Genomic DNA, 26,066 nt, shown 5'->3' on the forward strand with positions numbered 1-26,066 from the left:
TGGTCAAGCACGCGGTTGCCAATATGAAGCAGGCTGCGCTGCTTCAGTACTTTCAGCGAACAAAATAAATACTTTGTTTGAAGCTTCATGTGAGTATCTATTGTGCCACGATTGGTTCATTGATTGATTTGCGCTAGTTTTTGACGCGTTTTCTGCGTGATTTTATATATCGAATTCCGGCTATATCGAACTATTTTGCGATCACCGCGCTGTTCGATATATCGAGGTTCGACTGTACATTCAGTATTGGTGAGGCAGTGGAACGCTGGTTATGTGCCTCCTGATTTTGTGACGTCTCGGATGTCGTGACTAATTAGTGCAGTCCCGATTAACTCTCAGTGGAGACAATGCATTAAAAACCTCGATTATACGACGTGAAATTACGCAAGTTGTGTGGAGCACACGTGGCCATTTCCTCCTGCGTACTTACAACGGTGCGATCGCACGTTGCGGACGGATCGAGAGTAGACATGCAGGCATGAGAAAGGTGCACTATGCACTGTCCTGGTTCTCCCTGGTTCTCTCGATGCATGTGCTCTTCCCCCAGACTCGTGGGAAAGGTATCCGATACGCGAGGAGAACATTCCTCTTGCAAAAGTTTAAGGAGTGTCACCAGAGGTATAAAAGTTATAAAAACGCGTCACCGGAGAAGGCGCTGTCTTTTTGGCACCCTGACCTTAAACGTGACCAACGACTTTATGTATACCTGCTTCAACCCATGGGTGACCTCGTTGCCTGACTATCATGCGCAACGAGGCAAACTTATTTATTACAGTCAAACCCGGCTATATCGAACTCGCAAAAGAACGCCTATCGGTTCGATATAGCAGCATAATTCGATATAAGCTTGCTAAATAATTGGATGTCATAAAAGCACATACCACTTATAAAATCACTTTATTAACGAAACTAGCTTAGTTTGGCATAAATTAGTCCTGCATTTTCTTCTGCTATTGCAATTTCGCTGCCTGCGACGCACGCACTTCCCCACGTTGTCTAAGGAGTCGGAGCAGCTGAGGCCGCAACCTTCCGCATTCGCGCAGAAGTGCCGGACTAATGCGAGTGCACCAATCACTTCTGAGGACGTGGGCAAAAGACCGTAGTTGCTTTCCTCAATGTGCCTACTTTCATTTGTGCTCGGTACGATGTCGGCGATGTAGTCTTCGTTTCCGGGCTCTACCGTGGTCGCGACACCATCATCCGCACTCCACCATTGATTCGAATGTCCCGGAAATTTTAACAGCTCGCTCCAAACTTCGGCAACACCGACAACGGCTTCGTCGCATTCATCAGAATTTACAGTCCTCACCGAGCACGCGGAAACCGGCACGTATGAAGAACCCCTCGTACACGGCCGTGCGTACGCATCGGGCGCCATGTGCACCGGGTTGCGAGTCTGGCCACTTTAGCCCTAATCGTGCCGAGAGTGCTCCTCGGAATCTTGCACGCTGCGGGGACATCCAACTTCTCATCGCGTTCGACGCGATTTATGATTTCGAGCTTCACGACGAAAGGCGAATTCTGCCGCTTCATCACGGCAACACCATAGAATAAAGAACAACTTTAGAGAAGGGAAACTGTACCTTCCACAGTGGTTCGAAAATAAGAAGCGGCAGCGCATGGAACTTAGTGGGGGGCCCGACAGATGGCGCTACTTAAACAGGAAGCGAAAATGTCCTTTTTTTTAGTACAATATTTAATATGGCCGCTTTATACCGGTGCCGTACGCTGGGTACACGCCGTGGTCGCCTCGATGGCTTTGCGGCATGCCTCAGCTGCCGCGTTTTAATGGCCAGGAGACTAAAGAGCCTCTACTGACGCCCATACAAACAAGCCACAAGTGAGTGAACAGGACGTGCGACTTTATTGGCAGAAGAAAAGCAGTGCACCTTTTCATACAAGATCAGAAATAAAATTTGCATGTCGAGATGCGCTGAAACCATCAAGGCGAGCTCGTAAACTGCTCACTTTCGTCGCCGCACATGGCGGTCTGGTAACGAGCGACAATCAGTAGCGCAAGCAAATTGGGCAGTGCACCACCTGTTTGCATTAACAGTCGCCGTAACTTGCATTGCGAAGCAATCGGGTGACGCAAGGCATCTGCTGCCGCAACCAACACAGCGACATGGACTAAACGGCATTTCAGCGTTCCCGCCTTTCCAACCTACACGTTTCTTTTTGTTCTTTCGGGGGCCGCTAATGTGTAACTCATAGTTGGTGCCCCACATTCTCAATGTGGGCATCACCATTTTGCAGCCACTTTTGCAGGCCTTTCCACCCATGTGGCTATCAACTTTGGACCATGTAATAACGTGTGCTGTCTCCGCTCACGCCACATCACGGCCGATGAAGGCCCACAAGCATAATTTGCCGGCGTCTGCAGCAAGAAATGTCGAATGGGGAGAGCACCAATTACGGTGCATGTAAATTGGGAGTCTTTGTCGCTGTGTGGACTGCAGGAGCAGATGGTTACCTCGGGAGACTGTTGCCCATGCAGCTAACCAGGTCGCCACATCGAAGAAACATAACACGGCGACCACTATCAAATTAGACTCTGCATTCAATCACCGCATAAGGTTCAGACACTACACTGTACATTAGCTAAGATCCATATGACAACAGTGGGCATTCACGCACTACAAGTTGCATACAGCTTATTCAGCTATCCGACTTCAGGCACAGTGCTTGCCTACGTCGCACATGGTGGTCTAGTAACGAGTGACAACCAGCAGCACAAGCAGATTGGACAGTGCCCCACCTGTTTGCACTGACAGTCACCGTAACTTGCACTGCGAATCAATCGGGTGACGCAGGCACCTGCTGCCATAGCCAACACAGCGACATGAACTACCCGACATCCTAGTGTTACCTCCTTTCCTACATGCACGTTTCTTTTTGTTCTTTCGGTGGCCACTAATGTGTTGCTCACACTTGGTGCCCCACCTGCTCTCAATATGGATGTGGTCTGTTTTGTGGGAATCGCCATTTCGCAGCCACTTTTACAGGCCTTTCCACCCATGTGGATATCAACTTCATACACTTCAAACCATGTAATCATGTATGATAGTCTCTGTTCACGCCAAATCATGGCCAAAGAAGGCCACAAGCACACTTTACCCACGGCTGCAGCAGGAAAGGACAAACAGGGAGCACCAATCACACTACATGTAAACAGGGAGTTTGTGTCACTGTGTGGACTGTAGGAGCAGGTGCTTACCTCGAGAGGCCGTTGGCCAATACAACTGAACAGGCTGCCACATCCCAGAAATGTAACACGGCAACCATGACCAAGTGGGACAACATCGAAACAAGATTATGCAATCAAATCATTTCAGCATACTCTAACATAACGCTCAATCTATACATTGGCACTATGCATTGGCTACGATCTACATGACAACAGTGAGTATACACGCACACGGGTTGCTTGCGGCACATTCAACCGTCCGACTGTAGGCATAGTGCTTGCCTTCGTCGCACACTGCAGTCTGGTAACAAGCAACAACCAGCAGCGCAAGCAGATTGGACAGTGTGTCCCACGTGTTTGCACCGACAGTCGGCGTTGAATATGAGCAGCTTGCATTGCGAAGCAATCGGGTGACGCAAGCATCTGCTGCCACAGCATACAGCGACATGGAGTGCCCGGCATTTTAGCGTTACCGCCTTTCCAACCTGCATGTTTCTTTTTGTTCTTTTGCATGCCAATAATGTGTAACTCACACTTGGTCCCCCACATTCTCTATATATGGGCATGGTCGGTATTGTGGACATCACTATTTTGCAGTCACTTTTGCAGGCCTTTCCACACATGTGGATATCAACTTCATACACTTAGAACCATGTAATTATGTATGAGAGTCTCCGTTGACGCCAAATCATGGCCGAGGAAGGCCACAAGCAAAATTTGCACACGGCAGCAGCAGGAAAGGACGGAACGGGGAGCACCAACCACGGTGTGCGTGTAAATTCGCAGTCTATGTCACTGTGCGGATTGTAGGAGCAGGTGCTTGCCTCGAGAGACTGTTTCCCAATGCAACTGACCAGGCTCCCACATATGAGAAACGTAACACGGTGACAAGTACCAAGTCGGACAGCGCCGAAACCAGATTCTGCAATCAATCACTTCAATGTAGCTTGCACAAAAACACAGGCTGTCGAGCAAGAATAGCAATCCTGAATGAGACTAGGAATTCAAAATGGGAATGAGAAAGCTTGCATTCAAGAAAGAAGCCACTCTACCTTGCAAGCATTGAAAGCCAAAAACATTAACAAAAGTTAAATGCTAGATAGCACACAGTGTAAAGGTTAATGCAAGACACACGCCAATGCCGCATCAGCTACTTCAGGAGAGGAATTGCACATGGCAACATACACTAGAAAGAACTGCTACACATATGTTATGCTACTATACAGTGACTGGCATTAAGTATGAGCAAAGAATCGGTTGACCTTTAATGTTTGTATGAGGAATAGGAATGATCTCTAACAAAAGTGTCGAATGAAAAAGCTTGCATTCATTGAAACAAAATTATATTTGGCAAGAATTGGCAAGGCCAGGTAGCTCACTAAGGAAGGGTAAGCTGACAGAACACTCTTAGCCAGCGTCGTCTGTGCTTGTTATCTGAAGGTACATCTGAAGACAAATAATTTTTGTTGTTGAGGTACCTGGATGACTCGGCCAATATCCGTGCTGGTGGAATGATGCCGTAGGCTCTTTTCACTCTTGAAACAGTTGTCCGTAGACTTGATATCTCATCCAAATAATTCTGGAATGGCTTCTTTGTTCGTGGTCTTGCGAATTCAGCTCCAGCCCCTTCCTGTTGGTGTAGATGGGGGCTCCCGTGATGACCAAGATGTACTTGGCACAGACTCTGTTGGGGCAGAACAATGGCACATGAGATACAGCAGAGATTATCCAAACTCATTTAGTGTTTTCTTTTATGTTCGAACTAATTATGCTGAACTGTAAACATGAACAAATGTTCATATCATCTGCTACAAACAACTGACATGTATCTCAAGACTAGCAAGCCAATACAGCATATATCAAGCATACAGTGAAATCTCGTTGATACGATTCGGCTAAATACGTTTTTCGGCATAATACGTTTTTTTTTCGTTCCCGGCCGATGCCCTATAGAGGTAAATGCATTTTTGTACGGCTAATACGATCGTATTTCCACGTCGGTTTGGATAATACGATCCCGGAAACGTCTTCTGTATGATGATAACATCAGAGCCAGTCCTTTGAAGCGGGTGGGCAGAGCTACTGAAATTAACATCGAGCGAAACGACAGGCACGGCGGACTAAAGACGCGGCGACGCGCGCTTTGTATGCTCGAGGCTTGGCCTGGCTCGGCTCGGCTAGAGTCTGGCCGTGCTTCTGCACAGCGCCTGCAGCAGTGTGGCGGCCTCTGGGAGCAATTTTCGCAAGCTCGCACACCAAACGCACCGAAGGTTTTTAGCGCCATCTATCCTAAGACATAGTACTCACGGTAAAATCACGTGACCAAGAAGCAGTGATTGGCGCATGCATTGACGATGCTGTAGGCTTTGTTGGCTTTGTGCTTGCCATTTCTCGTTGCCATTTTAGTGTTTCGAGCGTTCAGCTTGCACTTCGCCCTTATCGTTTCTTCTGTTTTGGTGCCGCGTTTCACCCGTGCGCTTCACCATGTCTAGAAAGCGTAAAGCGTTATCGCTGAAAGAAAAACTCGACGTCCTAGCAAAAGTCGACGAAAATCCGCAGAAGAAACGTGTCGACCTGGCACGCGAACTTTGTTTGCCTGTCTCCACGCTGAACACGATCGTCGGCAAGCGAGAAGAAATTCAGAAGAACATTCAAGTCTTCGGCGCCGGCGTGAAGCAAACAAGGGGCGCCCAGCATGGCAAGATGGAAGAGGTTCTTCTGGCATGGTTCAGGGAAGTAAGGGCGGCGGGCGTGAACGTGGACGGGACAGTTGTTCGCGACAGAGCTGATGAGATAGCACTCTCGTTGGGCATCGAAGATTTTAAAGCTTCGGGCGGGTGGCTCCATCGTTTTAAAACACGGCATGGCCTGTCGTATAAAACCGTTTCCGGCGAAGGGAAGTCTGCCGACCAAGATCAGGTCTCCAACTGGCTTTCGACTCTGCCGGCGGTGATTGCTCAGTACCAGCCGAGGGACGTGTTCAACGCAGATGAAGCTGGGTTGTTCATCAATCTTCAGCCCGAGAAAAGTCTCAGCATAAAAGGTGAGACGTGTCAAGGCGGAAAAAAAAGCAAAGAAAGAGTCACCGTATTGTTGTGCTGCAACGCTGATGGAACCGAGAAGCTCAAGCCTACTGTCATTGGCAAATACTGGAAGCCACGCTGCTTTTCGCGTAACCCACGCCTTCCTGTCATTTATAAAGCGAATAAGAAGGCATGGATGACCGGAGCCCTTTTCACAGAGTTCCTCACATTTCTGGATGCCCGGATGCGTGCCGCGAACCGTAGAATTCTTCTGGTTCTCGACAATTGTGCCGCGCACCCTGTCGATACTTCGTGGCTGCAAAACGTAAAAGTAATTTTCCTGCCACCCAACTGCACCAGCCACTTGCAGCCCCTAGATGCAGGAATCATTAGAAACATGAAATTTCACTTTAGAAGCTTGTTGATCAGACGCTTTTTGGCCAAGATTGACCGGAAAGATGCCAGCTTGAAGGTGGATCTTCTTGATGCCATCCATTTTCTGGCGATGTCATGGGTTCGCGTCAAACCTGACACCATCGCCAACTGCTTCAAGAAGTGTGGCTTTTTTTGTGCACCTGGCGATACTGAGGAAAATGGAGATGACGGCGCAGAGATTGACATCCCGGACTGGGGTGACCTCAATGTCGACGCGTCTCCGGAAGAGTTTGTATCGGCGGACGACCAACTGGCGACATGTGAATTGCGCACCGTCCAAGACATCATTGCAGATGTTACCGCTGAAGAGGAGAGCGACGACGATGACAACCAAGACGCCGGAGATTGCAGCAGCGATCGTCGGCCATTAAATACTGACGGTGCTCTCGAAGCTTTGGGCGGGCTTCGTGGCTTTGTCGCGTCTGCGGAGCTCAGCGAGGAAACTGCTACTCGTTTTTACGAGTTCCAGAAAAGCTTGCTGCAGGACCTCGAAAAGCAAAAAGTGCAGCGCAAAGTGACGGATTATTTTAAAGTGCTTTAATAAAAGCAAGTTCTGTGCCAAGTATGTATTATTCGCGATCTTTTGGAGTCCGTTTTGGATAATACGATTTTTGGATAATACGTTTTTATTTTCGGTGCCCGTGAGAATCGTATCAACGAGATTCCACTGTATTTATTTCTGAACCAGGTGTTGTTTACCTTGTAGTAGCAGCCAAAGTCCACACAATGACCTTGTTGTAGCAGGCAGCAGCTTCTGTTTAGTGCATGGAGTGTGTTGCTTTATACTGGTGCCATCCTCATTACTGCATGTCTGGAACAGAAATTTTGACTGCATCAGAAATTGAATAAGCACAGTTTTGCAATATAAAACGTGAAAAGGTGCAACATATACATTGCAATGGTTTGTGACTACAGAACACATGCAAATGTACACTGTTTGTTCTCGGGTGCTTAAGCAGCATGGTAAATAAATATGGATACTCTCCGTAAAATTGATGTCTGCGTAACTACAATGCATGTCAACAGCTTAAGTATTATGAAGATCACAAATAAGAACATTTGTGCGCTCGTTTATACACTAGAACAGATCACACTGCTGATTTCACAAGCAAATAGATGAAAGACATGAAGCTATTAGAAATTATGCATTCTTTTTGTGCATGAACGTGATGCACCGCTTCACTACTGCAAAAATAGATATCCTGAGGTAAGCCAAACTGAACAACAAGAGCATTTGGAACCAACAGGTACGAAATATGGGTTGTCATGTGTGCAACTGTTTAATACATTAAATTCAGTACTTTAGCTTCAGTTTATCAAATGGTTATTCGGTTCTGTGAACGAAAGAAGTTGCCGGCGTACGCGAAAAAAAATATATATATTGATAAGGCAACTCAGTCACTTATGGCTATGGCTACAACGAGATGAAAAATGTGACGCGCGTTCCGATATCGTTTCTCTTTCGTGAATGTGTGTATAATGATGGCCTCGCAACTGAAAGTTTATTTCGGAAACAGCAACGCAGGGTCCTGACTGCCCTTATGTAATGCAGCATCTAGTTCGTTAACTTACCTCCGCCTGTAAGTTAACGAGACGAATAAATTACATAGCGATTGAAGCAGTGATGTTAAACGACTCACCGGTATTGCTGTCCCCAGTTGCAGCAGGACCCGGCTCCCATTTCAATGCAGACGTGTTCCACATCGCTCACGACTGAAACCTAGCTTTCAGGCTTACACCCCAAGTTAAATAACGCGAGATATCGAAGCGCAATAAACTGGTGTTAGCACAAAATAACCAACCAATGTACGAACCAAAGAATCCGTACCTGCCGCACACGCGAACATACCGGTAAAAATTTTAAATCCAGGCCAGAGGTCACGTGGGAGGTCGATGATGCTGAACACTATTTTGCGTTTAAAATGATAAAAAACAACAAAATTTGTAATGAAAAGTACAATGTAAAATTAGGAATTATAATTTTGTAGTCTTTATCATGCAATAAAAACGCTTCGTTTACTGTTGAAGAAAGTTTGTAGGTTAAAATTGCGCTTACTACGGCGCCTCTAGCGGGAGATAATGTGCTCAAGGGCGAACCTTTTTAATTGGTGTACTATGCCTGTTTCTTTAGCAGCGCCGCGCGGTCGATTTTTTCGCCCTCTGTGGCCATTTGTTGAACTTGAGAGTGTGCGGGGCCTGGCAACACTGTAGGAGAAGGCCCACAAGGCGCAAACACGATAAACCAGAGAAGCAGCCAGACAACTCGCACTTTCGCCATCTTGCACGAAGAGAGCACAAGAGCCTCTGATTGGCTGTCTGAGCAAGCGCTGTAGGCGGGCCAGGATCATTTTTTGCTGGGGAGTGTCGCTAGATAGTGATCTAAAGAAAGGAAGGACGCTTGATTCTGCAACCCGTGAGGGAGCACGGCGAAGCGTCGTCAGGGGAGAGGGGGTGGCAAGTGAAAGATGATAGAGAAAGAGGGAGGATGTGGCCTAATAGACTCCACTATGCGCGACAGGGGGAGTGTCGACGGCTCGCCCGAACAGCCCGAGGCAGCGCGGTCGCGGTAGGGAGAGCGGTTGGATGGAGCTGCGCCGCCGGGTTTCCCCGCTACCGCGAATGAAAGCGAACTTCTGGGGGCACTTTTCCGCTGCTTGACGTTCGATATATCGGGAGTCACTGAAATATTTGTTCGATGTAAGCGTAATTTTTGCTATATATACATATTGTAACTATACCGTGACCAGAAATTGTTCGATATATAGAATAATTCTATGTAAACGGGTTCGATATAGTCGGGTTCGACTGTACCTATTTACAGCATGGACTTTCCATCTCCAAGTGTTGCTTATTGCTCGTGACAATAAATATTCTTAGAATGACGCCGTTGGTTGGCTTATTCATCCAAACCCAACGTAGCTGCGATTTCATGCCCAACAAGTTGGGGAGGACTAAGGAATGACTGTGTGTGGCTAGATATGGAGCTTGCCTTCAACCCTAGCTGCACACAGAGTGTACCGCCACAATGTCTCGTCTCATACGATCGATCACCCACACGAAAATGTGAACAGAACGGCTGAAGCGCTGTCAGCATTTGGCAGCTCCCTTGCAGTGCCATCCCCTCTGTCAGGAGGGGCAGAGCACCCCTTCTGATGCAGAAAGCTCACGACAGGTTTCTTAACTCCCTCCTAGCCTCCATTTTTTCCTGGCCTCGCATTTGCTGCCCTCTTATAATTTGTTGCACTTCCCTCTCTTTGCGCCGCTTAAGTGCCGCCTGCCTTCGTCTTTTCATTGCTGTTTTATTGTGCTTTCTCTCGGTGTTTTTGTGTTGACTGCCTGCTCCCACTCCTGCTTTTTCTTTCAGAGATAGTACCGCTTTGGTGTGACTCAGCATGGACATAGCAATTTGATCTGTTATATTGAAATTCAACCTTTTATTCGAATAAGTGCAGATGCCATTGGATTTGTGCTACACGGAAGGGGCCACAAGATTTTCAAAAATATTGAGCAGTTGGAAAAACCAGACTTCAATGAGAGAAAAAATTCATTTGGTTGAATTCGGGAGTCGGTGACGAGAGACACAATTTCATGCCGTGTCAACAATATCTTCACATCGGCGATACGAAGCGAAGCCTGCCACGCTTTCGTGTCCACTCTGCTCCTGCGGCTGATAGTGTTGCCTGCTATGGAACGACACTATCATGAAAAGTGCCAGCAGCGGGGAGCGAATGCTTCATCTGCCTCTTGCTTCAACGCACCTCCAGAACTCGAGATTACGTAAGCTCCAGTACTAAAGCCTTGAAAAGACAGCGCAAATGATGCCATGGCATCTCGGCACACCCGCTCTTTGCACATGCGGCAAATTACCACTAACACGGTGCGCAGGCTGCATATGTGCTCAGTTGCGCCGACAGCCATGTGCAGCGACGGGCACGCTAGAAAAGAAGACGTGCGCCAACTTGCTTCCCACTTCCTCCATTCCTCCTCCCCTTGAGTACGCTCGATCTCATTACAGCAAGCTCACTCCTCTCCCCATTGCCCCTTGCTCGCATGGGAAGACAGTGCTCATCAAGGCGCCATCCTTCTCGGCTCTCCATTTTGAGCTTTCATTCGCACCCAAAGCATACAGTGTGCAGGGCGCGCTGTATGTACTTGGACTTTATACAGAATATACAGAACATGATGCTGCTATACTTCTGCGGTTGCTCTCTGTCACACAGCATGTGATTTGAGAGCAGCAGCTTGCAATTCAACCATTTGACCATTTGTTCCCCAGAAATTTCCATTTATTGTCTCTGTATTCCTTTGTGGTGGCAGTGAAATTTTGTTAGTGTATTGAAACTGTGTGTAAATGCATTTTGTTATATTGAGGTGCATGGTGTTCTATGGACAAGAAGTTATGTACATGTTAAATACTTTGTTATTTCGAGAATTTCGTTGTACAGTGAAACCTCGTTAAACCGTAGTTGGCCGGAGCTCGGAAAAAGTACGTACTAAACGGTAGTACTGTTTAACCGAATAGCATGAGATCGCCCACTTACCTGTCGAAAACGGAACTCAAGAGAGTGCGATGAAAGGGGAAGAAAACATGCAGTATTTATTCACTTCGCTGACAAAAGTGTTATTTTCGTTTGATGCCGCGGCGGCCTAGCCCGACGACGACAGTGGCCTCAAACTTACTCAAACTGCGTGCCAGCTTTTCAGCCAGCCCCCTCTTCTCGGCAAACACTCGCATGGCAGATACCTCGTTGGCGTTACGTATTCTCCATCCACGTGTGCAGTAGTGCTGCAGAAGTCCCGGGGGGCGCCTTTTTCATTGCCGGGTGCCGGAGTTTGGAATACTTTTCACTTGGAATAGAGTTACGTTATCGCGCCCCTGTTCTCGTCGCGATGATTGCATTCATGAGGCTGACGTAACGCACAGCTTATGCTACTGTCGGGCCTGAATCGCCCGTGCTGTCGCTTTCCGTGTCGTCCTCATCACTGTCGCTAGTCGACACTTCGGCAACAACACAGGCAACGATGGCGAAAAGTCGAACCTCGTAGCCGACATGTCTTCGCGGTGGCAGCAGCGCTGCCGAGCAACTTCTTCGCATTCCAAATGCCACACACTGTAGTCAACAGCAGATCCTTGTTGCGTGCCAGCGCTGACTTCTTCGTGTCACGTTCGATAGCACAGACGATGTCTGATTTTTCTTCTATGCTGAGCACCCGGCGTCTTTTTTTATCCGAGCTTCGGAACGACGCGAGTCTTCGCTTGCAGGACGCCATAACGCTCTCTGACACAGCGTCGAAATGATGTTGATGTTGATGTGGCTTCACGCGCAAATGCTTAGGGCGCTTGGAGGCCGTTGTTCCGATCTCTGAGGCTTGTTGTTCTGCCGGGCCGCCCGATGGAGACGGCACATTGCCGTGTTTGCACGACGAAAAGTTGCAACGCTACGTTTTAACTGATGCGTACACAACAAGCTGGTACGGTTTATGCGGATACAAAACACATTATGTTCAATTTCTGCTGAGTCGGGGATTTGTCTTTACTACTTTTAAAACGAAACTACTCTTTAAGTGGGTACGGTTTAACGAGGTTTTACTGTATTGAAGTTCAATATATTGAGGTTTAACTGTATGCTTCAACGCATCCTGTGCAGAGTGTTGCAAAAGTGAAATTCCCTCCTGAAGTGATCACCCGAGAATACTGCCCTAGTGCATATCAAAAGCACAAAGGCATGTGCGAAGATTGAACCGCTTAGCTACCAGAAGGCACGCCGATCATATCAGATACGCGTGTTTATGTGTGAGCTTTGTGTCTACACGTATTCACACAAAACTTCTCATGCTCCTGTCATTGGGTTCCTGGTTTTGTGCGGGTCTTCATACGAGATGTGACATGCGAAGAGGCATTGCCTCATGTCAACACTGCTGGCTGCCACCTTGGACAAGGGCACCGCCGCAGATGCTGCCATGCCTGTGCCTAGGTTCGCGGATGTGCTACGCAACATCAACATCTGGAAGATCGTCTCCTGTGCAGGCGACATTGTAGCTTCCCTCTTTGCAGACATTGTGGTGCGCCAAAGAGGGCTGGCCGACTTTAATTTAAAAAGTGTATAGGGGAGAAAAAAACGTTTCAGCATGCTGGCAGGTGCAGATTGTAGTAGTACACAGTATACTAATCCCTCCAATAAAGCATGATTGCCACCTATACTGCACTATTCTTTTCTCATATACTTTGTTGGCGGTTTTGGTCATGCAGAGTATATTAGCCTATAGTTTAAATTGAAGCTCCTGGCAACTATCTCACGTAAAGCCGTGTATTATAGTCATAATATACACTACCTGAACCCCCTTACCCAATGCCTTCCTAAATGCCTCTAAGGTATTCCTAAATAAAATGATTAAATAAATATACATTAGTCAGAGATTATATGACATTTGCGCACGATCCCAAGAAAGTCATATAATCATGGTTCCACTGTACTAGTATACTGAACATTATTTGGCAAGTAATGTCCTAAAAGTAGGTGTGTGTGAATATTCTAAAAGTTCGAACATTATCGATTATATTTTTAACATTTGTATTCGATTCGAAAAATAGATATTTGGAAATGTTAGAATATTCGGTTGGATACAAACATTCGAATCAAATCAAATATATTGCTGGCTGTGCGGGAGCAAACACGGTTCTTAGCATATATTTCAATGTAATCTAAGAATATTTAGGCAATTTTGTGCTGAATTTTGCAATGATTTCATGCTGCTAGCAAAATTTTGCCTGTAAAGCACACTTAGTCACTAAACGTCAAACTTTGCGGGAAAGCCAGCCTCTCAGTAGCAAGGTGCACGGGTTTGCAGACAGCGAGGGTGCACTTTTTTTTCTTTTTGCAGCGCCACCCTCAATTCTGAGCTTATTGCTTGACAGCAAGTGCTATGAGTGACGAGTGGTACAGGGTCAAATGCCTCCGATTTTACTGGCATTTGATGCGGTAATAGTAAGCACAGGCTGGCGAGGACAGTTAGTGGGAATTACTAAATTTTGCAAGTTAACATGAGCCAAATACACAAGGCTTTAGTATAATGGCTTACTAGTCCAGTTTTTTAACATTGACAATGTAATTGCAGTGTTAAAAAATAACAATTTAACCCGACTTGCTAATAAACGCATGTGCATATCATTATTCGGTATTTGATTCTATATTCAAAGCTAAGTATTTGATCTATATTTTACAATTTTTTATATTTTTGCACACCCCTACATAAAAGATTTGATGCAACAATAATTTCCTAATTAATCTTCTTTGAAAAATTGAGAATGACTGGCGACTTTTCCTTAAAAGGTGTTCTTACATGTGATTTTATTTTCTTCTGCTACCTTTTTTGCAGCCTGCAGGTGCGCATTGCACGCCGTGGCCTTGAGCTTTTGGTTGAAGGAGGCATAATGGTATACTCAACGTGTTCTATGAACCCCTTGGAGAATGAAGCAGTCATCTCGAGCCTTTTGCTTCAGTGTGAAGGTATGTTTGATAGCACGATAAACCTGAGAGCAAGTGCATATTCATTTGGTAATGGAAATGCTCCAATCTGGAGCCAGCAGGTCTTCTTTCAGCTCTGCATTCGTGCTTGTGCAAGCTGAACACACAACATTCAGAATCAGAGCAGTCACATGGTGAAAATGACCCTCTTCACTTCCACAAAATGCAGTTGTTTATGGTCTTTTATTTACTCCGTGCCTTATTTTTTTAATTCCTTTGTAAGAAGGGTCTGTACAGTAATGTCAAAGGTGCTGTTGGCAGTACTATTTCTTGGCAATAACATATTGCTTTCAACTCCCACAACATGACCTTGACCATCCAGTGTAAATACTACGTAAGTGGCAGTTGAATTTCGTCTATTGTCATCATTACTGCATGGCTCAAATATAGTAGCACCTCGTTCATGTGTTTTCGAAAAAAGAAAATCGAGAACAAACGTACTGAAAAGGAAAATGTACAACCCGAAGTTACTAAAAAATTTTGTAGACTCAACTGTAGTTGACCTCTACATAATGCAAAATGTTGTACGAATCATTGCATTAAAACCAGGCCGAGATGCGCATTGTTTTTGCAACCTCGGCAAGTTTACTCTTGCGCTCCTCAAATTCAACCTAGGTCAGCAGCTTCTTCGATCGGGGAATTTTGGTGGGAAGTTGTGACATGCTCACTCAGCGAGAATTGTTGCAGCACGAGACACCAATGTGGGCTGAGCTGGTAGGGCTTGAGTGGCCCTAGGTGCACTTTGTCTGCTTTGTCATTTTCCTGTCATGCACTGTTTTAAGAAGGAGATTGGAAACTGGGATGAAATCGAACTGGTAGGCGACGGCGTAATACGATGCCACCAGAGCAAAACATGGCACTCACTTTGCACTGCTTCAGCAGGGAACAGTGGCGTGTTTGGGTTATCGCCTATCAAAAGTGTGCAGGGCAGCACGCTTCCAACCACACTATGCCACTCATGCTGTGAACCCGATTAGTATTATCGCAATAGGGTTGGCGGTGAGCACTGTGAATGTGACCTGCAACGACCTGCGAGGAGATTTGATAGTACTGGAAGAGGAAACGGTGCATGCTGGCATTTTCACATGACACGAGCGGATGAGTACAGCAGCAAAGCTGCCGTGGTGGGCACCTACTACTTTCAACCATGCGTGCCTCATGCCTTTTCTTGTTCACATGAGATGTAGCAGCTGAAAAACATATCATGCGATCGCAGTTTGTCGACGTACTAAACATTGGTACCAAAAGATCATGTTTTCCGGGAAGGTATTAACGGTTAAAAAAGAAACATAACTGTATTGGATCATCTTTTGTGTTCTCGATTGCGGACGTTGGCTCTGGGAAATCATACGAAATGAGATCGTATTAACGACGTTCTACTGCATACATTGTACACTATTTGAGATAAGCAAACACGTGAATTGTAGCAGCAATTAAAGAAACTGTCACCAGCGGTATCATTATCAGCCATCTACCTACAGCACGCGGCACTGTGCCGAGGCCGTGCTGTGTTCTTGTGATCACTGCTGTTATCACCATTTATGCACATGAAGATGAAGCACGGTGATACCCTGGCAAATCCACAGTATCTTTATAAGGACAGTAAACACAGAAAATAAACAGAACTTTGGCAGGGTGTGTTCCACGTAAATTCAAGCGCCTACTTTCCACCACCGTAGACTGTTGCTGCCATGCTGAGCTCCATAAGGAGGTGCCCGTGGGGCTGATCATTCTCATCTGCTGTGGGATTCAGGCTGAGACCATGCCGTAGCATTCCCAGCTGGGGTTGAGCATTCAGAAAGAACCACCTAAACATGATTGGAGTGCTCTGAAATGACCAGAGTAGATGCATGTGTAGTAGCTCTTTAGAAGAATCACAGTGTCTTCTCAAATGATTAGTTAAAGATAATACGAGTGAACGATAGCAGCTGTAATGTTTACTAGTTTCTAATGTGCATCTTTCCTTCTTTGCCCCCTTTCCCTGTAGAATAGGGTACACATTTGAAAGGGACCAAAAAGTGTTTGTAGCATGTGTATTTCTCCATATTAAGTGGCATTTGGGAGGACAGGAAAAGCACCCTATTACATGGTAGCCACAATATGTTCTTTGTTTGTTTCTATTTGTAGGAACGGTAGAGCTGGTTGATGCCAGGAGCAGTTTGCCAGGCTTAGTGAGCAGCCCAGGCCTCTGTACATGGAAAGTTTCCAGTAAAGATATGGCAGTTTACTCTTCATTTGGTGAAGTTCCAGAGAGATACCACACACAAATCAGGGCACACATGTTCCCTCCATCATCTGAGGTGGCTGCACAGTTGAAATTGGAGCACTGGTATGTATAGTATTCCCATTTCTCAGCCAGAAATCTGTCCTTGATTACCTTATCTTGGTTTCGTTTGTGCATGCCATGGGTTGTTAACTCTTTCCCTACCATGGGGAAAATAGGTGTTTTTGTGGGTTACGCCAGGTTTGTTTTCCTGAAGGAATTACTGCACTAAATATTTTATGTAATACATAAACAAAAAGCGGAATTAACTCACTTTTCTCGCATAAAAGGTCTATGTCATAAATAGGTATAAATTGCCAAAATCTAGATTGTGGGATAAAATTGAAAAAGTTCGTAATGGCATGCTTGTATATATTAAGAAAAATATGTAATAAAAATTATGAGATATACAAAATGTACTGCCGTCTAATAGGCACTATCTCCCAAAAAAATCAAAATTTTTCATTGAACAGGTATTCCACTACAAAAATTTCACTGCAAGCACTAGAGTTGGGTGTGCCGGGCTACAACCGCTGATGTTCCGGCTAGTTTGCGTCGTCGCTCTCAAAGTCCAACGGAAAGCCAGCATCCTCAGACTCACTACTGCTTGATCCATCGATAAAATCAGCCGCAGACATAGCGGAATTACGAGATCTGTGATCTTTTGAAGCGTGCACTCCATTCCCAGAAGCGTCCATTTTTGCTTTCTACTTGGACGATCACCAAACTTCGGAATGCGTTAAAAAAAATACCGCGTGTTGAGAAAAAATCGAACTGTTTAGAAAACAAAAATATAGTTCTCATCCTTCACGTCCGCTGGTGCAGTGTGTGCATGAGCGGCGAGGAATGTCTCGAAACCGGCGTTTCAACCATCGATAGCGGGCAGCCAGTTTTGCTTTCAGCTTTGACGATCGCGAAACTTCAAAACACGTTCATAAATTACTGCCTGGCGGGGAAAAATCAAACTGCTTAGAAAACAAAAATATACTTCTTCTTCAATGTCCGATAACGCAGTGTGTCCATGAGCGGTGCGGAAGGCCTAGAAAGCGGCGTTTCAAACCATTGTTAGCAGGCTAATGATGCCCAATGGGCGTGGTACAAAAAGAGTTAAGATGGGTGACAGTTGTGTGATGAATCATTAAGAGTGAGTCGAGGAAACAAAGAAAAGCTGCCCCTCGCATTTACCAACGAGCCTCAACGAGCTCTTCCTTGTTGTCCCCACCTAGTGATGCACAATGCTGCTCCTTGACTGAAGACACTGTTCTTCAGTAACGGTCCTCAGCAATTCCTATGGCGACGAGTTGCTAAAGAAGCACGCTTTCACTCCAGTGCATTCCAGTAGACTCCAAAATCACCTGGTTACAAAATTTCTGCTCTGAGATCGCAGTGAAGCGTCATTGAAATGCAATGACTTACTACTTCAGCCAAAGGCTGATGCTGCCACCCACTTTCATGAAACAATATGAAATGCCGAATGGAAGAATGTTCTAGAATATGGATGTATGGCTCCTCCCCCCCCCTTCTCAGTCCCTTTGCTTGGGCCTGTTGTTATATGCAGTATATTTTTAAGCGGCATTTGTTACAAGTTGACTGCATTATTTTTTTCAACATTTCAGAGCCGTCATAATTTTGCTTCTTTTAAATTTATGCTATATTCTTGCAGATTCGGTAATATGAAGCCCTCCACTATGTTATCCTTGTAGCCGATAGTGCAGCTTTTCGATGGTCCAGCACTGACAATTATTATGAGATACCAAAGCTACTATACATAGGTTTTGGAGAAAACTAGTGGTGACCTCTGTGGGAAATTGGGCCATTTGGGCTTCCCTGAGAACACAAGAGTTTAGCACACAGGTATTCTTACATTGGGCCCTAAACAAATTTAGGCCGCTGTGGTCGGGAATTGAATCTGTGAACTTGTTTTTGGCTGGCAATATTGTGCATACCATTTAAACAGGGTTTAATTTAAACAATTTTTATTTGTTAAGATTCTCTAAGCACTAATAAGGTATTTGTAATCTTTGCAATCAATCGCAATGCTTGCAATCAGCCATTTGCCTTTTGTGATTACTTGTACTACTTTTCGTGAACTTATTTCTGCTGAGCTATGTTATAACCCCATAATTTTGTGCGGCATGTGAATAATGATGAATGTTGTTACATGGCCATTTCTTGCGCTACCCTCCAAACTGTCCCTTAAGGGGGTCGCGGCCTTTAAATACTGAAAAATCGCGAAAAAGTCGATTTTTGGAAAACCACGTATTTGAGCAGTATGTCTTATAAACTACCATTTCTGTAAATATCGACGTCTAATTCATTGCGAAACTATTTCAAATAAAGCTTATAACGAGCCGCGGCAGCCCTCGAGCGGGGAGCGAGCACTCAAAATACCCCTACTTGGCACGAACGCCATTTTTCCACCGCTCCCCCAAGCGCCGCCATTTTGGTGTTGTTTTGTTCGCGCATTCTTGTGCTTTTTTTCCCCCGCCACCTGCGGTGGCGGCGGGAGAGGCGTAAATCGCTCATGATTAGAGGGCTCACGAGAGCTTTCAAGTTTCCCGTGGCTGAGACACGAAGCTGAGATTGGGCGAAGTGCGTGCTCCTCAAGGATGTGGGAGAGCCCACGACTCCCATTGGCTGCTGTGTGCGATGACATAGTGGTCTCCTGCATAATGCGTCCAGCTCCTCCATTTCTGGCGCCCTTTGTGTGTTCCGCTTGCTATCGTCTATCTTTGCAGCCGTTCGCATATTCTCCAAATTTCTACCGTCTTTACGAGACCGTTGTTGTGTTTAGCCTGCCGATTGTTGTGCGGTCAGCCACGATGTGCCCAAAGAAACTCGAGACGCTACACGCGTTCGGTGCAAGGAAGTGTTCTATGAAGCTCGCCCGCATGGCGAAGCTCGCCACTCGCCCGCGTGCCAACGATGATCGCACCGATGGTTCCTGTGGGGCAGCTTCTGCTTCATCTACGCAAGAGCGTGGTTGCGTCGACGCTTCTAGCAATGTGACTCCTGCTCCACCGGCGCAAGAATTTGTCGTGACGAGTGAGCCTGGTGTCTCGTGCTCATCGACATTGGCTTCCACATCCTATCTTTCATCTGGCTCGGACAGTGCGATCGCGTCGTCCACTGTTCACTTGAAAACATGTTTCTTGACGTGTGAGGAGAAAGAGGCAGCGGATAAAAAACGTGCTGCTGTGCAACGAGGACTTGGCGCTATGTTAGCGACAGAGCGAAAATTTGAAGCAATGGAGCGCGATCCTGAAGCTGCCACCACTACAAGTGAAGGCGAAAAATTCCTCCTTGTGCAAATGGATGCCCTAAGCCACCTGCTCTCCGGGACCCCGTGCCAGCGGTGCTTCGCGACTGTGATGAAGGTGCAAGGAGGCACCCAACTTGGACTTCTAATATATTACCAATTTCTGCCGGCGTACCTCAAGGGAGTATTCTAGGCCCATTTTTGTTTACCTTATATTTGAATGACATGGTTAACGTCGATCCTATGTTGAAATTCGTCATTTATGCTGATGATGCGACACTGTTATCCTCTGCAGAAAGTACGGATGAGCTGATTCTGAGGGCGAACAGAACGCTTGTGGAATTAGACATATGGGCGCAACTTAACAAATTGAAAATAAACGTTAGTAAAACGAAGGCTGTCATATACCGTGTGAAAAACAAGAAAATTAACATTACCTCAGGCATTAAGCTGCAAAACTCAAAGGTAGAACTAGTAAGCGCATTTAAAATACTTGGAGTGTATTTCAGTGAAAATATGACCTGGGACATTCATATCGACCACGTTGTGTCAAAACTGTCTCGCATCGTTGGATTCACATACGCCAACAGATACATTCTACCGTCAAAGGTTATGCTTCTATTGTACAATGCGCTATTCTACTCACATATAAAATATTGCCCATTAGTTTGGGGGAACACAACAAAAGGTAATTTGCAAAGAATCATGATATTACAGAAAAAAAATGTTACGAAATATTGAAAACGTCCCCATGAGTCACCCTTCCCACCCTCTGTTCTTGAAGTACTGTATAATGAAAATAGACGAGCTGTATCCACATTGCCTGTGTTCACGTTATAAGCTTGAAGTAAAAAATAACAGCTATTCCCTACTACGGTTGGCATCGCTTTCTAAAAGGACCACACCTTATGAGAATCGAAACACACAGCCATGGCTAATCAAAATGTGCAGAACCGGATACGGACCACAAATGATAAACAGAACACAACCGCATTTGCTAAATTTCTGCCATAACAACGGTTTCACTCCCGAAACAGCATCGAACCAGAAACTGAAATTGTTCTTCTGTGGCAAAGCTCCTTTCCCATGACAGAATTTAATGTGTTTTTTTCATTTCTGTGCATGTATGCTATACGCATTGCAATGTACCAATGTACTGTTTCATACTACACAAATTGTGCCGTTTTATTTTTCGTCTTTTTCTTCATTATGTAGCGCTTTTTACTTGCAGTTTTTTTTTTTTTTCATGTTTGTACGTTTCCTTTAACATTGGTCTATCACGCAGTTAACAAACTTTTATTTCTATAGTTACTTATTCTCACTGTTATTGACAAGTTATTGCTGCATTACTATTACTGTTTGTTTGTGGTTTTTATGTTGCCATGCGAAAAGTGTTTGTTTCTTCTATATTGTACTCCGGGGAGCTGGGAACTAGTCAAGCTGACTTGTCAGCTTTTTTTTCTGCACTCCCTCACTTCATGAGTGAAATAAAGACTTGCAACAAAGCTTGAGCTGCTATGTTTACATTGTGGAGTAGTTGCAAGCTCGTGGAGTTCTGCTCGTCAGGATGACTCAATGGCCTTTGACGTGAATATAAGAGCCATTGTGGCAACAAAACAGATAGGGAAGGGACAAACAGCCCTAAATGACTTTTGGGCAGTGATGAATGTGTCCCATCATGGCCTGCATCATAAGACTTTTCAGTAGCACTTGAAGAAATTAAGGGAACTGCAGACACAGTGTGTAGACAAGTTCTGTGCAGAATCTGCTTCTGCTGTGAAAACCACCTACAAGGAAATGGATCCATATTTCAGCAGGGATATATATCACAGTAAACTTTGATGGAACATGGCACAAGCATGGCCACACGTGCCATATTGAAGTTGGTGCAATAATTGAATATCATACGGCCTCACCTTGGACGCCATTGTTTTATCGAACCAGTGCCTTGGTTGCCAAGTAGGACCAAAGCCTGTATACCCAGGCTACGCAAGCTGGCAGGAGGGTCATTTGTGCTGGAAAAACACTGACTCTTAAGTCTGGGAGGATGGAGGTTGAGACAGCTGTTATCCTTTTCTCACGTTCGGTGCCAAAGCACAACCTCCGTTACACAACGCTCGTGTCTGACGGAGATAGTGCCACCTTCTCTGCTCTTCTGCAAGAAAAAGTTTATGGACTGGTCCCCATATCGAAAGAGGAATGCCTGAACCACGTCCAGAAGAGGATGGGGACAGCACTGCACAACCTTGTGCAGAAAAGTGACAAGGCTTTAGGCGGGAAGGGCAGGCTGACAAAGGTCCTCATTGACAAGCTGACCGACTATTATGGCTGGGCCCTATGGAACAATTACAACGATGTGGCTGCAATGCAGCGTGCAGTGATGGCCTCGTACCACTACGTGACATCGACGGATGAGGATCCTCACCACGACTTGTGCCCTGAGCGTGCAGACTCGTGGTGTCATCATAACGCCAGCAAGAGTGATGGTGTGCTACCTCCGAAGCATCGGTACAATCTTCCAGGCTATGTTGCAGAAGCACTGCTACCTATTTATGAGCGCCTCTCACAGGCTTCTCTTCTGCAACGCTGCCTGGGAGCAAAGACGCAGAATGCATCAGAATCATTTATTTATTTATTGAACATACCTTACAGGCCCCTTGACAGGGCATTGAGTAAGGGGGGTAATAAAAAGTGCAAAATAACTTGTCAGTGTACAAACATACGGCTCAAATTTGCAACTTAACACAAAGAACACATATCAGGGGCCACAGCACACTCCGTGCTGTGGTCCCTGATGCCCAAAGAGCAGCATGCGTCGCTGATTGCTGTGGAGACAGCACTGCATGAGGCAGTTTTAAGGTATAATGCTGGCTGCCACAGGGCCGCCCAAGAGCTATGTTCATCAGTGGAGCTAACACCTGGCCACCTGGCCATTCAACGGGCAGCCGAGAAAGATTCTCTGTGCTTGAAAAAGGCCAAGAAGCGACCGCAAGAGAAGGTGGAAAGGCGGAAAAAGAAGAGAGTGCCCAAGGACATCTCCAGTTACACTGCAGGGTCATTTTAGACCACCATATTGTCACGTGGTAGTGACGTATAAAGAACACAGTAGCAATACTGTGACAGAAACTAACTTTTATTGGGCGAACCTGTGCCCACAAAAACAGGCTACACTCAAAGAACTGCGACAAAGGTGAACACAGTCGGCGATCGTCAAAATCTAATCAGTGGGTCAAGCGCGTCGGCTTTTATACAGCAGTCGTCGAATGTTCCAGACTAATCGCTGGGACCCACGTGTCTTTCACAAAGTTCTACACCATTCGCGTCATGCGATGAAATCAAATAAAACAAGGTTCAGCGACAAGAGACTGCGGATAGAAGCATCGATAACATTCCAGGAACTTCCGATACACGCAGGCGCGTCCTGCGCTCTGCGATAACATTTGTTAGGCGGCGTAATGTGGTCGCCCGATAAAGACAAGTACATGTGTCAATACCCCCCTCTTAAATAGCATCGACCCAATGCTGCAAACAAATGAAAGTAATAAAGAAAAGCACTCGTAGCAAAGAAAACAACAAAATAAGGAAGTTCGGCAGCGTCCGTAAAAGGGTTTAAGACGCACCACGTGGACCACTTCAGATCATGCGCGGCGCCACTGTGAATGCGAAATGCCGTCTGGCACGACCTCATAGTCCAGCACGCCAATACGTCGGATGACCTTGTAGGGCCCGAAATAGCGTTGCAATAGTTTCTCACTCAGTCCTCGTCGGCATATCGGGGTCCATACCCAAACACGGTCGCCGGGCTGGTACTCGACGAAGCGTCGTCGAAGGTTGTAGTGTCGGCTGTCGGTACGCTGCTGGTTCTTGATCCGTAGGCGGGCGAGCTGTCGAGCTTCTTCGGCGCGCTGGAGATAGGTAGCGACGTCAAGATTCTCCTCATCAGTGACGTGCGGCAGCATGGCGTCGAGCGTCGTCGTCGGGTTCCTGCTGTAAACCAGGTTAAACGGCGTGATCTGTGTTGTTTCTTGCACCGCCGTGTTGTAAGCGAATGTTACGTACGGCAGGACGGCATCCCAGGTTTTGTGTTCGACGTCGACGTACATTGCTAGCATGTCGGCGAGGGTCTTATTCAGACGCTCCATAAGACCATTCGTCTGTGTGTGGTAGGCCGTTGTCCTCCTGTGCCTTGTCTGACTGTATTGCAGAATGGCTTGGGTGAGCTCCGCTGTAAAGGCCGTTCCCCTGTCGGTGATTAGGACTTCTGGGGCGCCATGTCGCAGCAGGATGTTTTCGACAAAGAATTTCGCGACTTTGGCTGCGCTACCTTTCGGCACTGCTTTAGTTTCAGCGAAGCGGGTGAGGTAGTCTGTCGCCACGATGATCCACTTAGTTCCGGTTGTTGACGTCGGAAAGGGTCCCAACAAGTCCATCCCGATCTGCTGGAATGGTCGGCGAGGAGGCTCGATTGGCTGTAGTAATCCCGCTGTCCTTGTCGGTGGTGTCTTGCGTCGCTGACAGTCTCGGCATGTTCTGACATAACGGGCGACGTTGGCGGTTAGGCGCGGCCAATAATACCTTTCCTGTATCCTCGATAGCATCCGGGAAAATCCGAGGTGTCTAGCTGTCGGATCATCATGTAGGGCCACGGCCGGTCTCGAGGGGTGCGCGCGCTTCTCTTCTTACGGCCTTCGCAATGGGGTCTGTTTCCGCCTCCCACCGCACCGCGGTGGGGTCGCCACTGCCCCACTGCTCCGCCGCTGCGACCGCCGTTCACGCGGAAGGAGAACGCGCGCCCGCTCCAAGTCCGTCCCGCGTGAGTGGTAACCGTCAGGTCCTGATATTTCACCCCTATGCTTTATGCAAAGACCGCGCAATCAGCCTCTTCGATTTGACAGCTAAGAGTTATAAACAACAAAATAACTACCGCGCGCCATCGCGTGCCTCCCACCGGTTAGTATGACTGCATGGTCGCATGAGGCTTTGGTACACTCACGTCAACACTTTCTACCCGTTAAATTTGGAGAGAAACAAATCTATCAGCCTCTTCAGTTTGCCTACTGACGGGTTTTAACTAGTGTGTAGAATTATAAGCGACCTGAAGCGACCTGATTCCGCTTTGCGCTTATGCGGCTTTCGACCAGGTACACAGGTTCTGTCTGCGGGCTTGTTGCGAGGCTTTTTCACACTGGGCACCAGGTAGCACGGGTACTCATCGAACACGGTTGGCACAGCACCAGGCAAAAGCTTTCTGATGCGGCACCCTGAAACGTATTCACTCGCGAGGAAATGCCGGCTGCAAACCACACTCGATGCCGACTTGTCGTTGAAGACGAAATTTTCTCTGGAGATGTTTTTGAGCCACTTTGCAAACAGTTCTGAATCACTCGGGAATTGATGAAAAGAAACGCCCTGAGTCTTACCCAACTGCGACTTGCAAAGCGGTACGCAGCAGTACACCATCGCCGCGTTGGATGATCAACGGCGGGCAATAAACACCGTCGCACAGCAAATAACTTCATCTGTGGAAGAAACGGGTAGAAACGTGCACCAGCGCTCACAACACTAAAGGCCATGCTGCCTGCTGGCACACAGTGCGATGAGAGCACTCCCCGTCCAAGAGAGAAATATGCGAGGCTCGGAAAAAAAAAAAAAGCAAGCGCAGACCAACAGTGATGTTTGCACTTCGCACATAAGAGGGAAGTCAAGTTGGCAGGCTTTTCTGCACATTGTTAAGATCGGCGAATTGGGACCTTGGGAGGATTTTTAGAAAACCAACGTAAAGGCGGATAAGTCGGAATTCGAGACATAATTCAACACGCAGCTGCGAGGAATGCCGTTCGCGGAAGCAGCGGCGACAATGGCGTCGTCAGGTAGCCGAGTCAGGAGACGATACCCCCTATTCCTGACAATGTGGCGAGAAAAAGAAAGCAATGAATATGGCGGCATGGAAACTTATATGAATCCGCCGCGATGGCTCAGTGGTTGGAGTGCTAAGCTACTGAGCCATTTCTATGAAGGCGAAATTCTAGAGGCCCGTGTACTGTGCAGTGTCTGTGCATGTTGAAGAACACCAGGTGGTCGAAATTTCCAGAGCCCTTCACATTGGCGTCCCTCATAGCCCGAGTCGCTTTGGGACGTTAAACCCCCATAAACCATAAACCATTCCGTTAACCTTCGCATTAACTAAATTCTCTACCAGCACTTAACTGGCATGGACTATGAGACATGCAAGAAATTGACCGAAATACGACCTTCGGCATTTCAGACCACATCTGCCATTTCCCTGTCATACCTTTCAGGAACGAGAGTGATTGGACCTTTGATGTTTCTATGGTTCAAATTTTTCTATGTAAACTCCGTTCACGTGTGAACT

General features: G+C 46.5%; 1 protein-coding gene across 3 annotated transcripts in view; it reads left to right on the plus strand.

The window, feature by feature from the left end:
• The window catches only part of Nsun2 (tRNA (cytosine(34)-C(5))-methyltransferase Nsun2), a 162,008-nt gene that overhangs the window by 54,627 nt on the left and 81,315 nt on the right, over positions 1 to 26,066 (plus strand). For all 3 annotated transcript variants that reach the window (XM_055061851.2, XM_055061849.2, XM_055061850.2), the window contains exons 10-11: positions 14,023 to 14,153; positions 16,299 to 16,500. In XM_055061851.2, coding sequence (XP_054917826.1) covers positions 14,023 to 14,153; positions 16,299 to 16,500 — 333 coding nt within the window. The remainder of the gene's footprint in view (positions 1 to 14,022; positions 14,154 to 16,298; positions 16,501 to 26,066) is intronic.

The sequence above is a fragment of the Dermacentor andersoni genome, chromosome 1, assembly GCF_023375885.2.
Source record: "Dermacentor andersoni chromosome 1, qqDerAnde1_hic_scaffold, whole genome shotgun sequence".
Lineage (NCBI taxonomy): Eukaryota > Metazoa > Arthropoda > Arachnida > Ixodida > Ixodidae > Dermacentor > Dermacentor andersoni.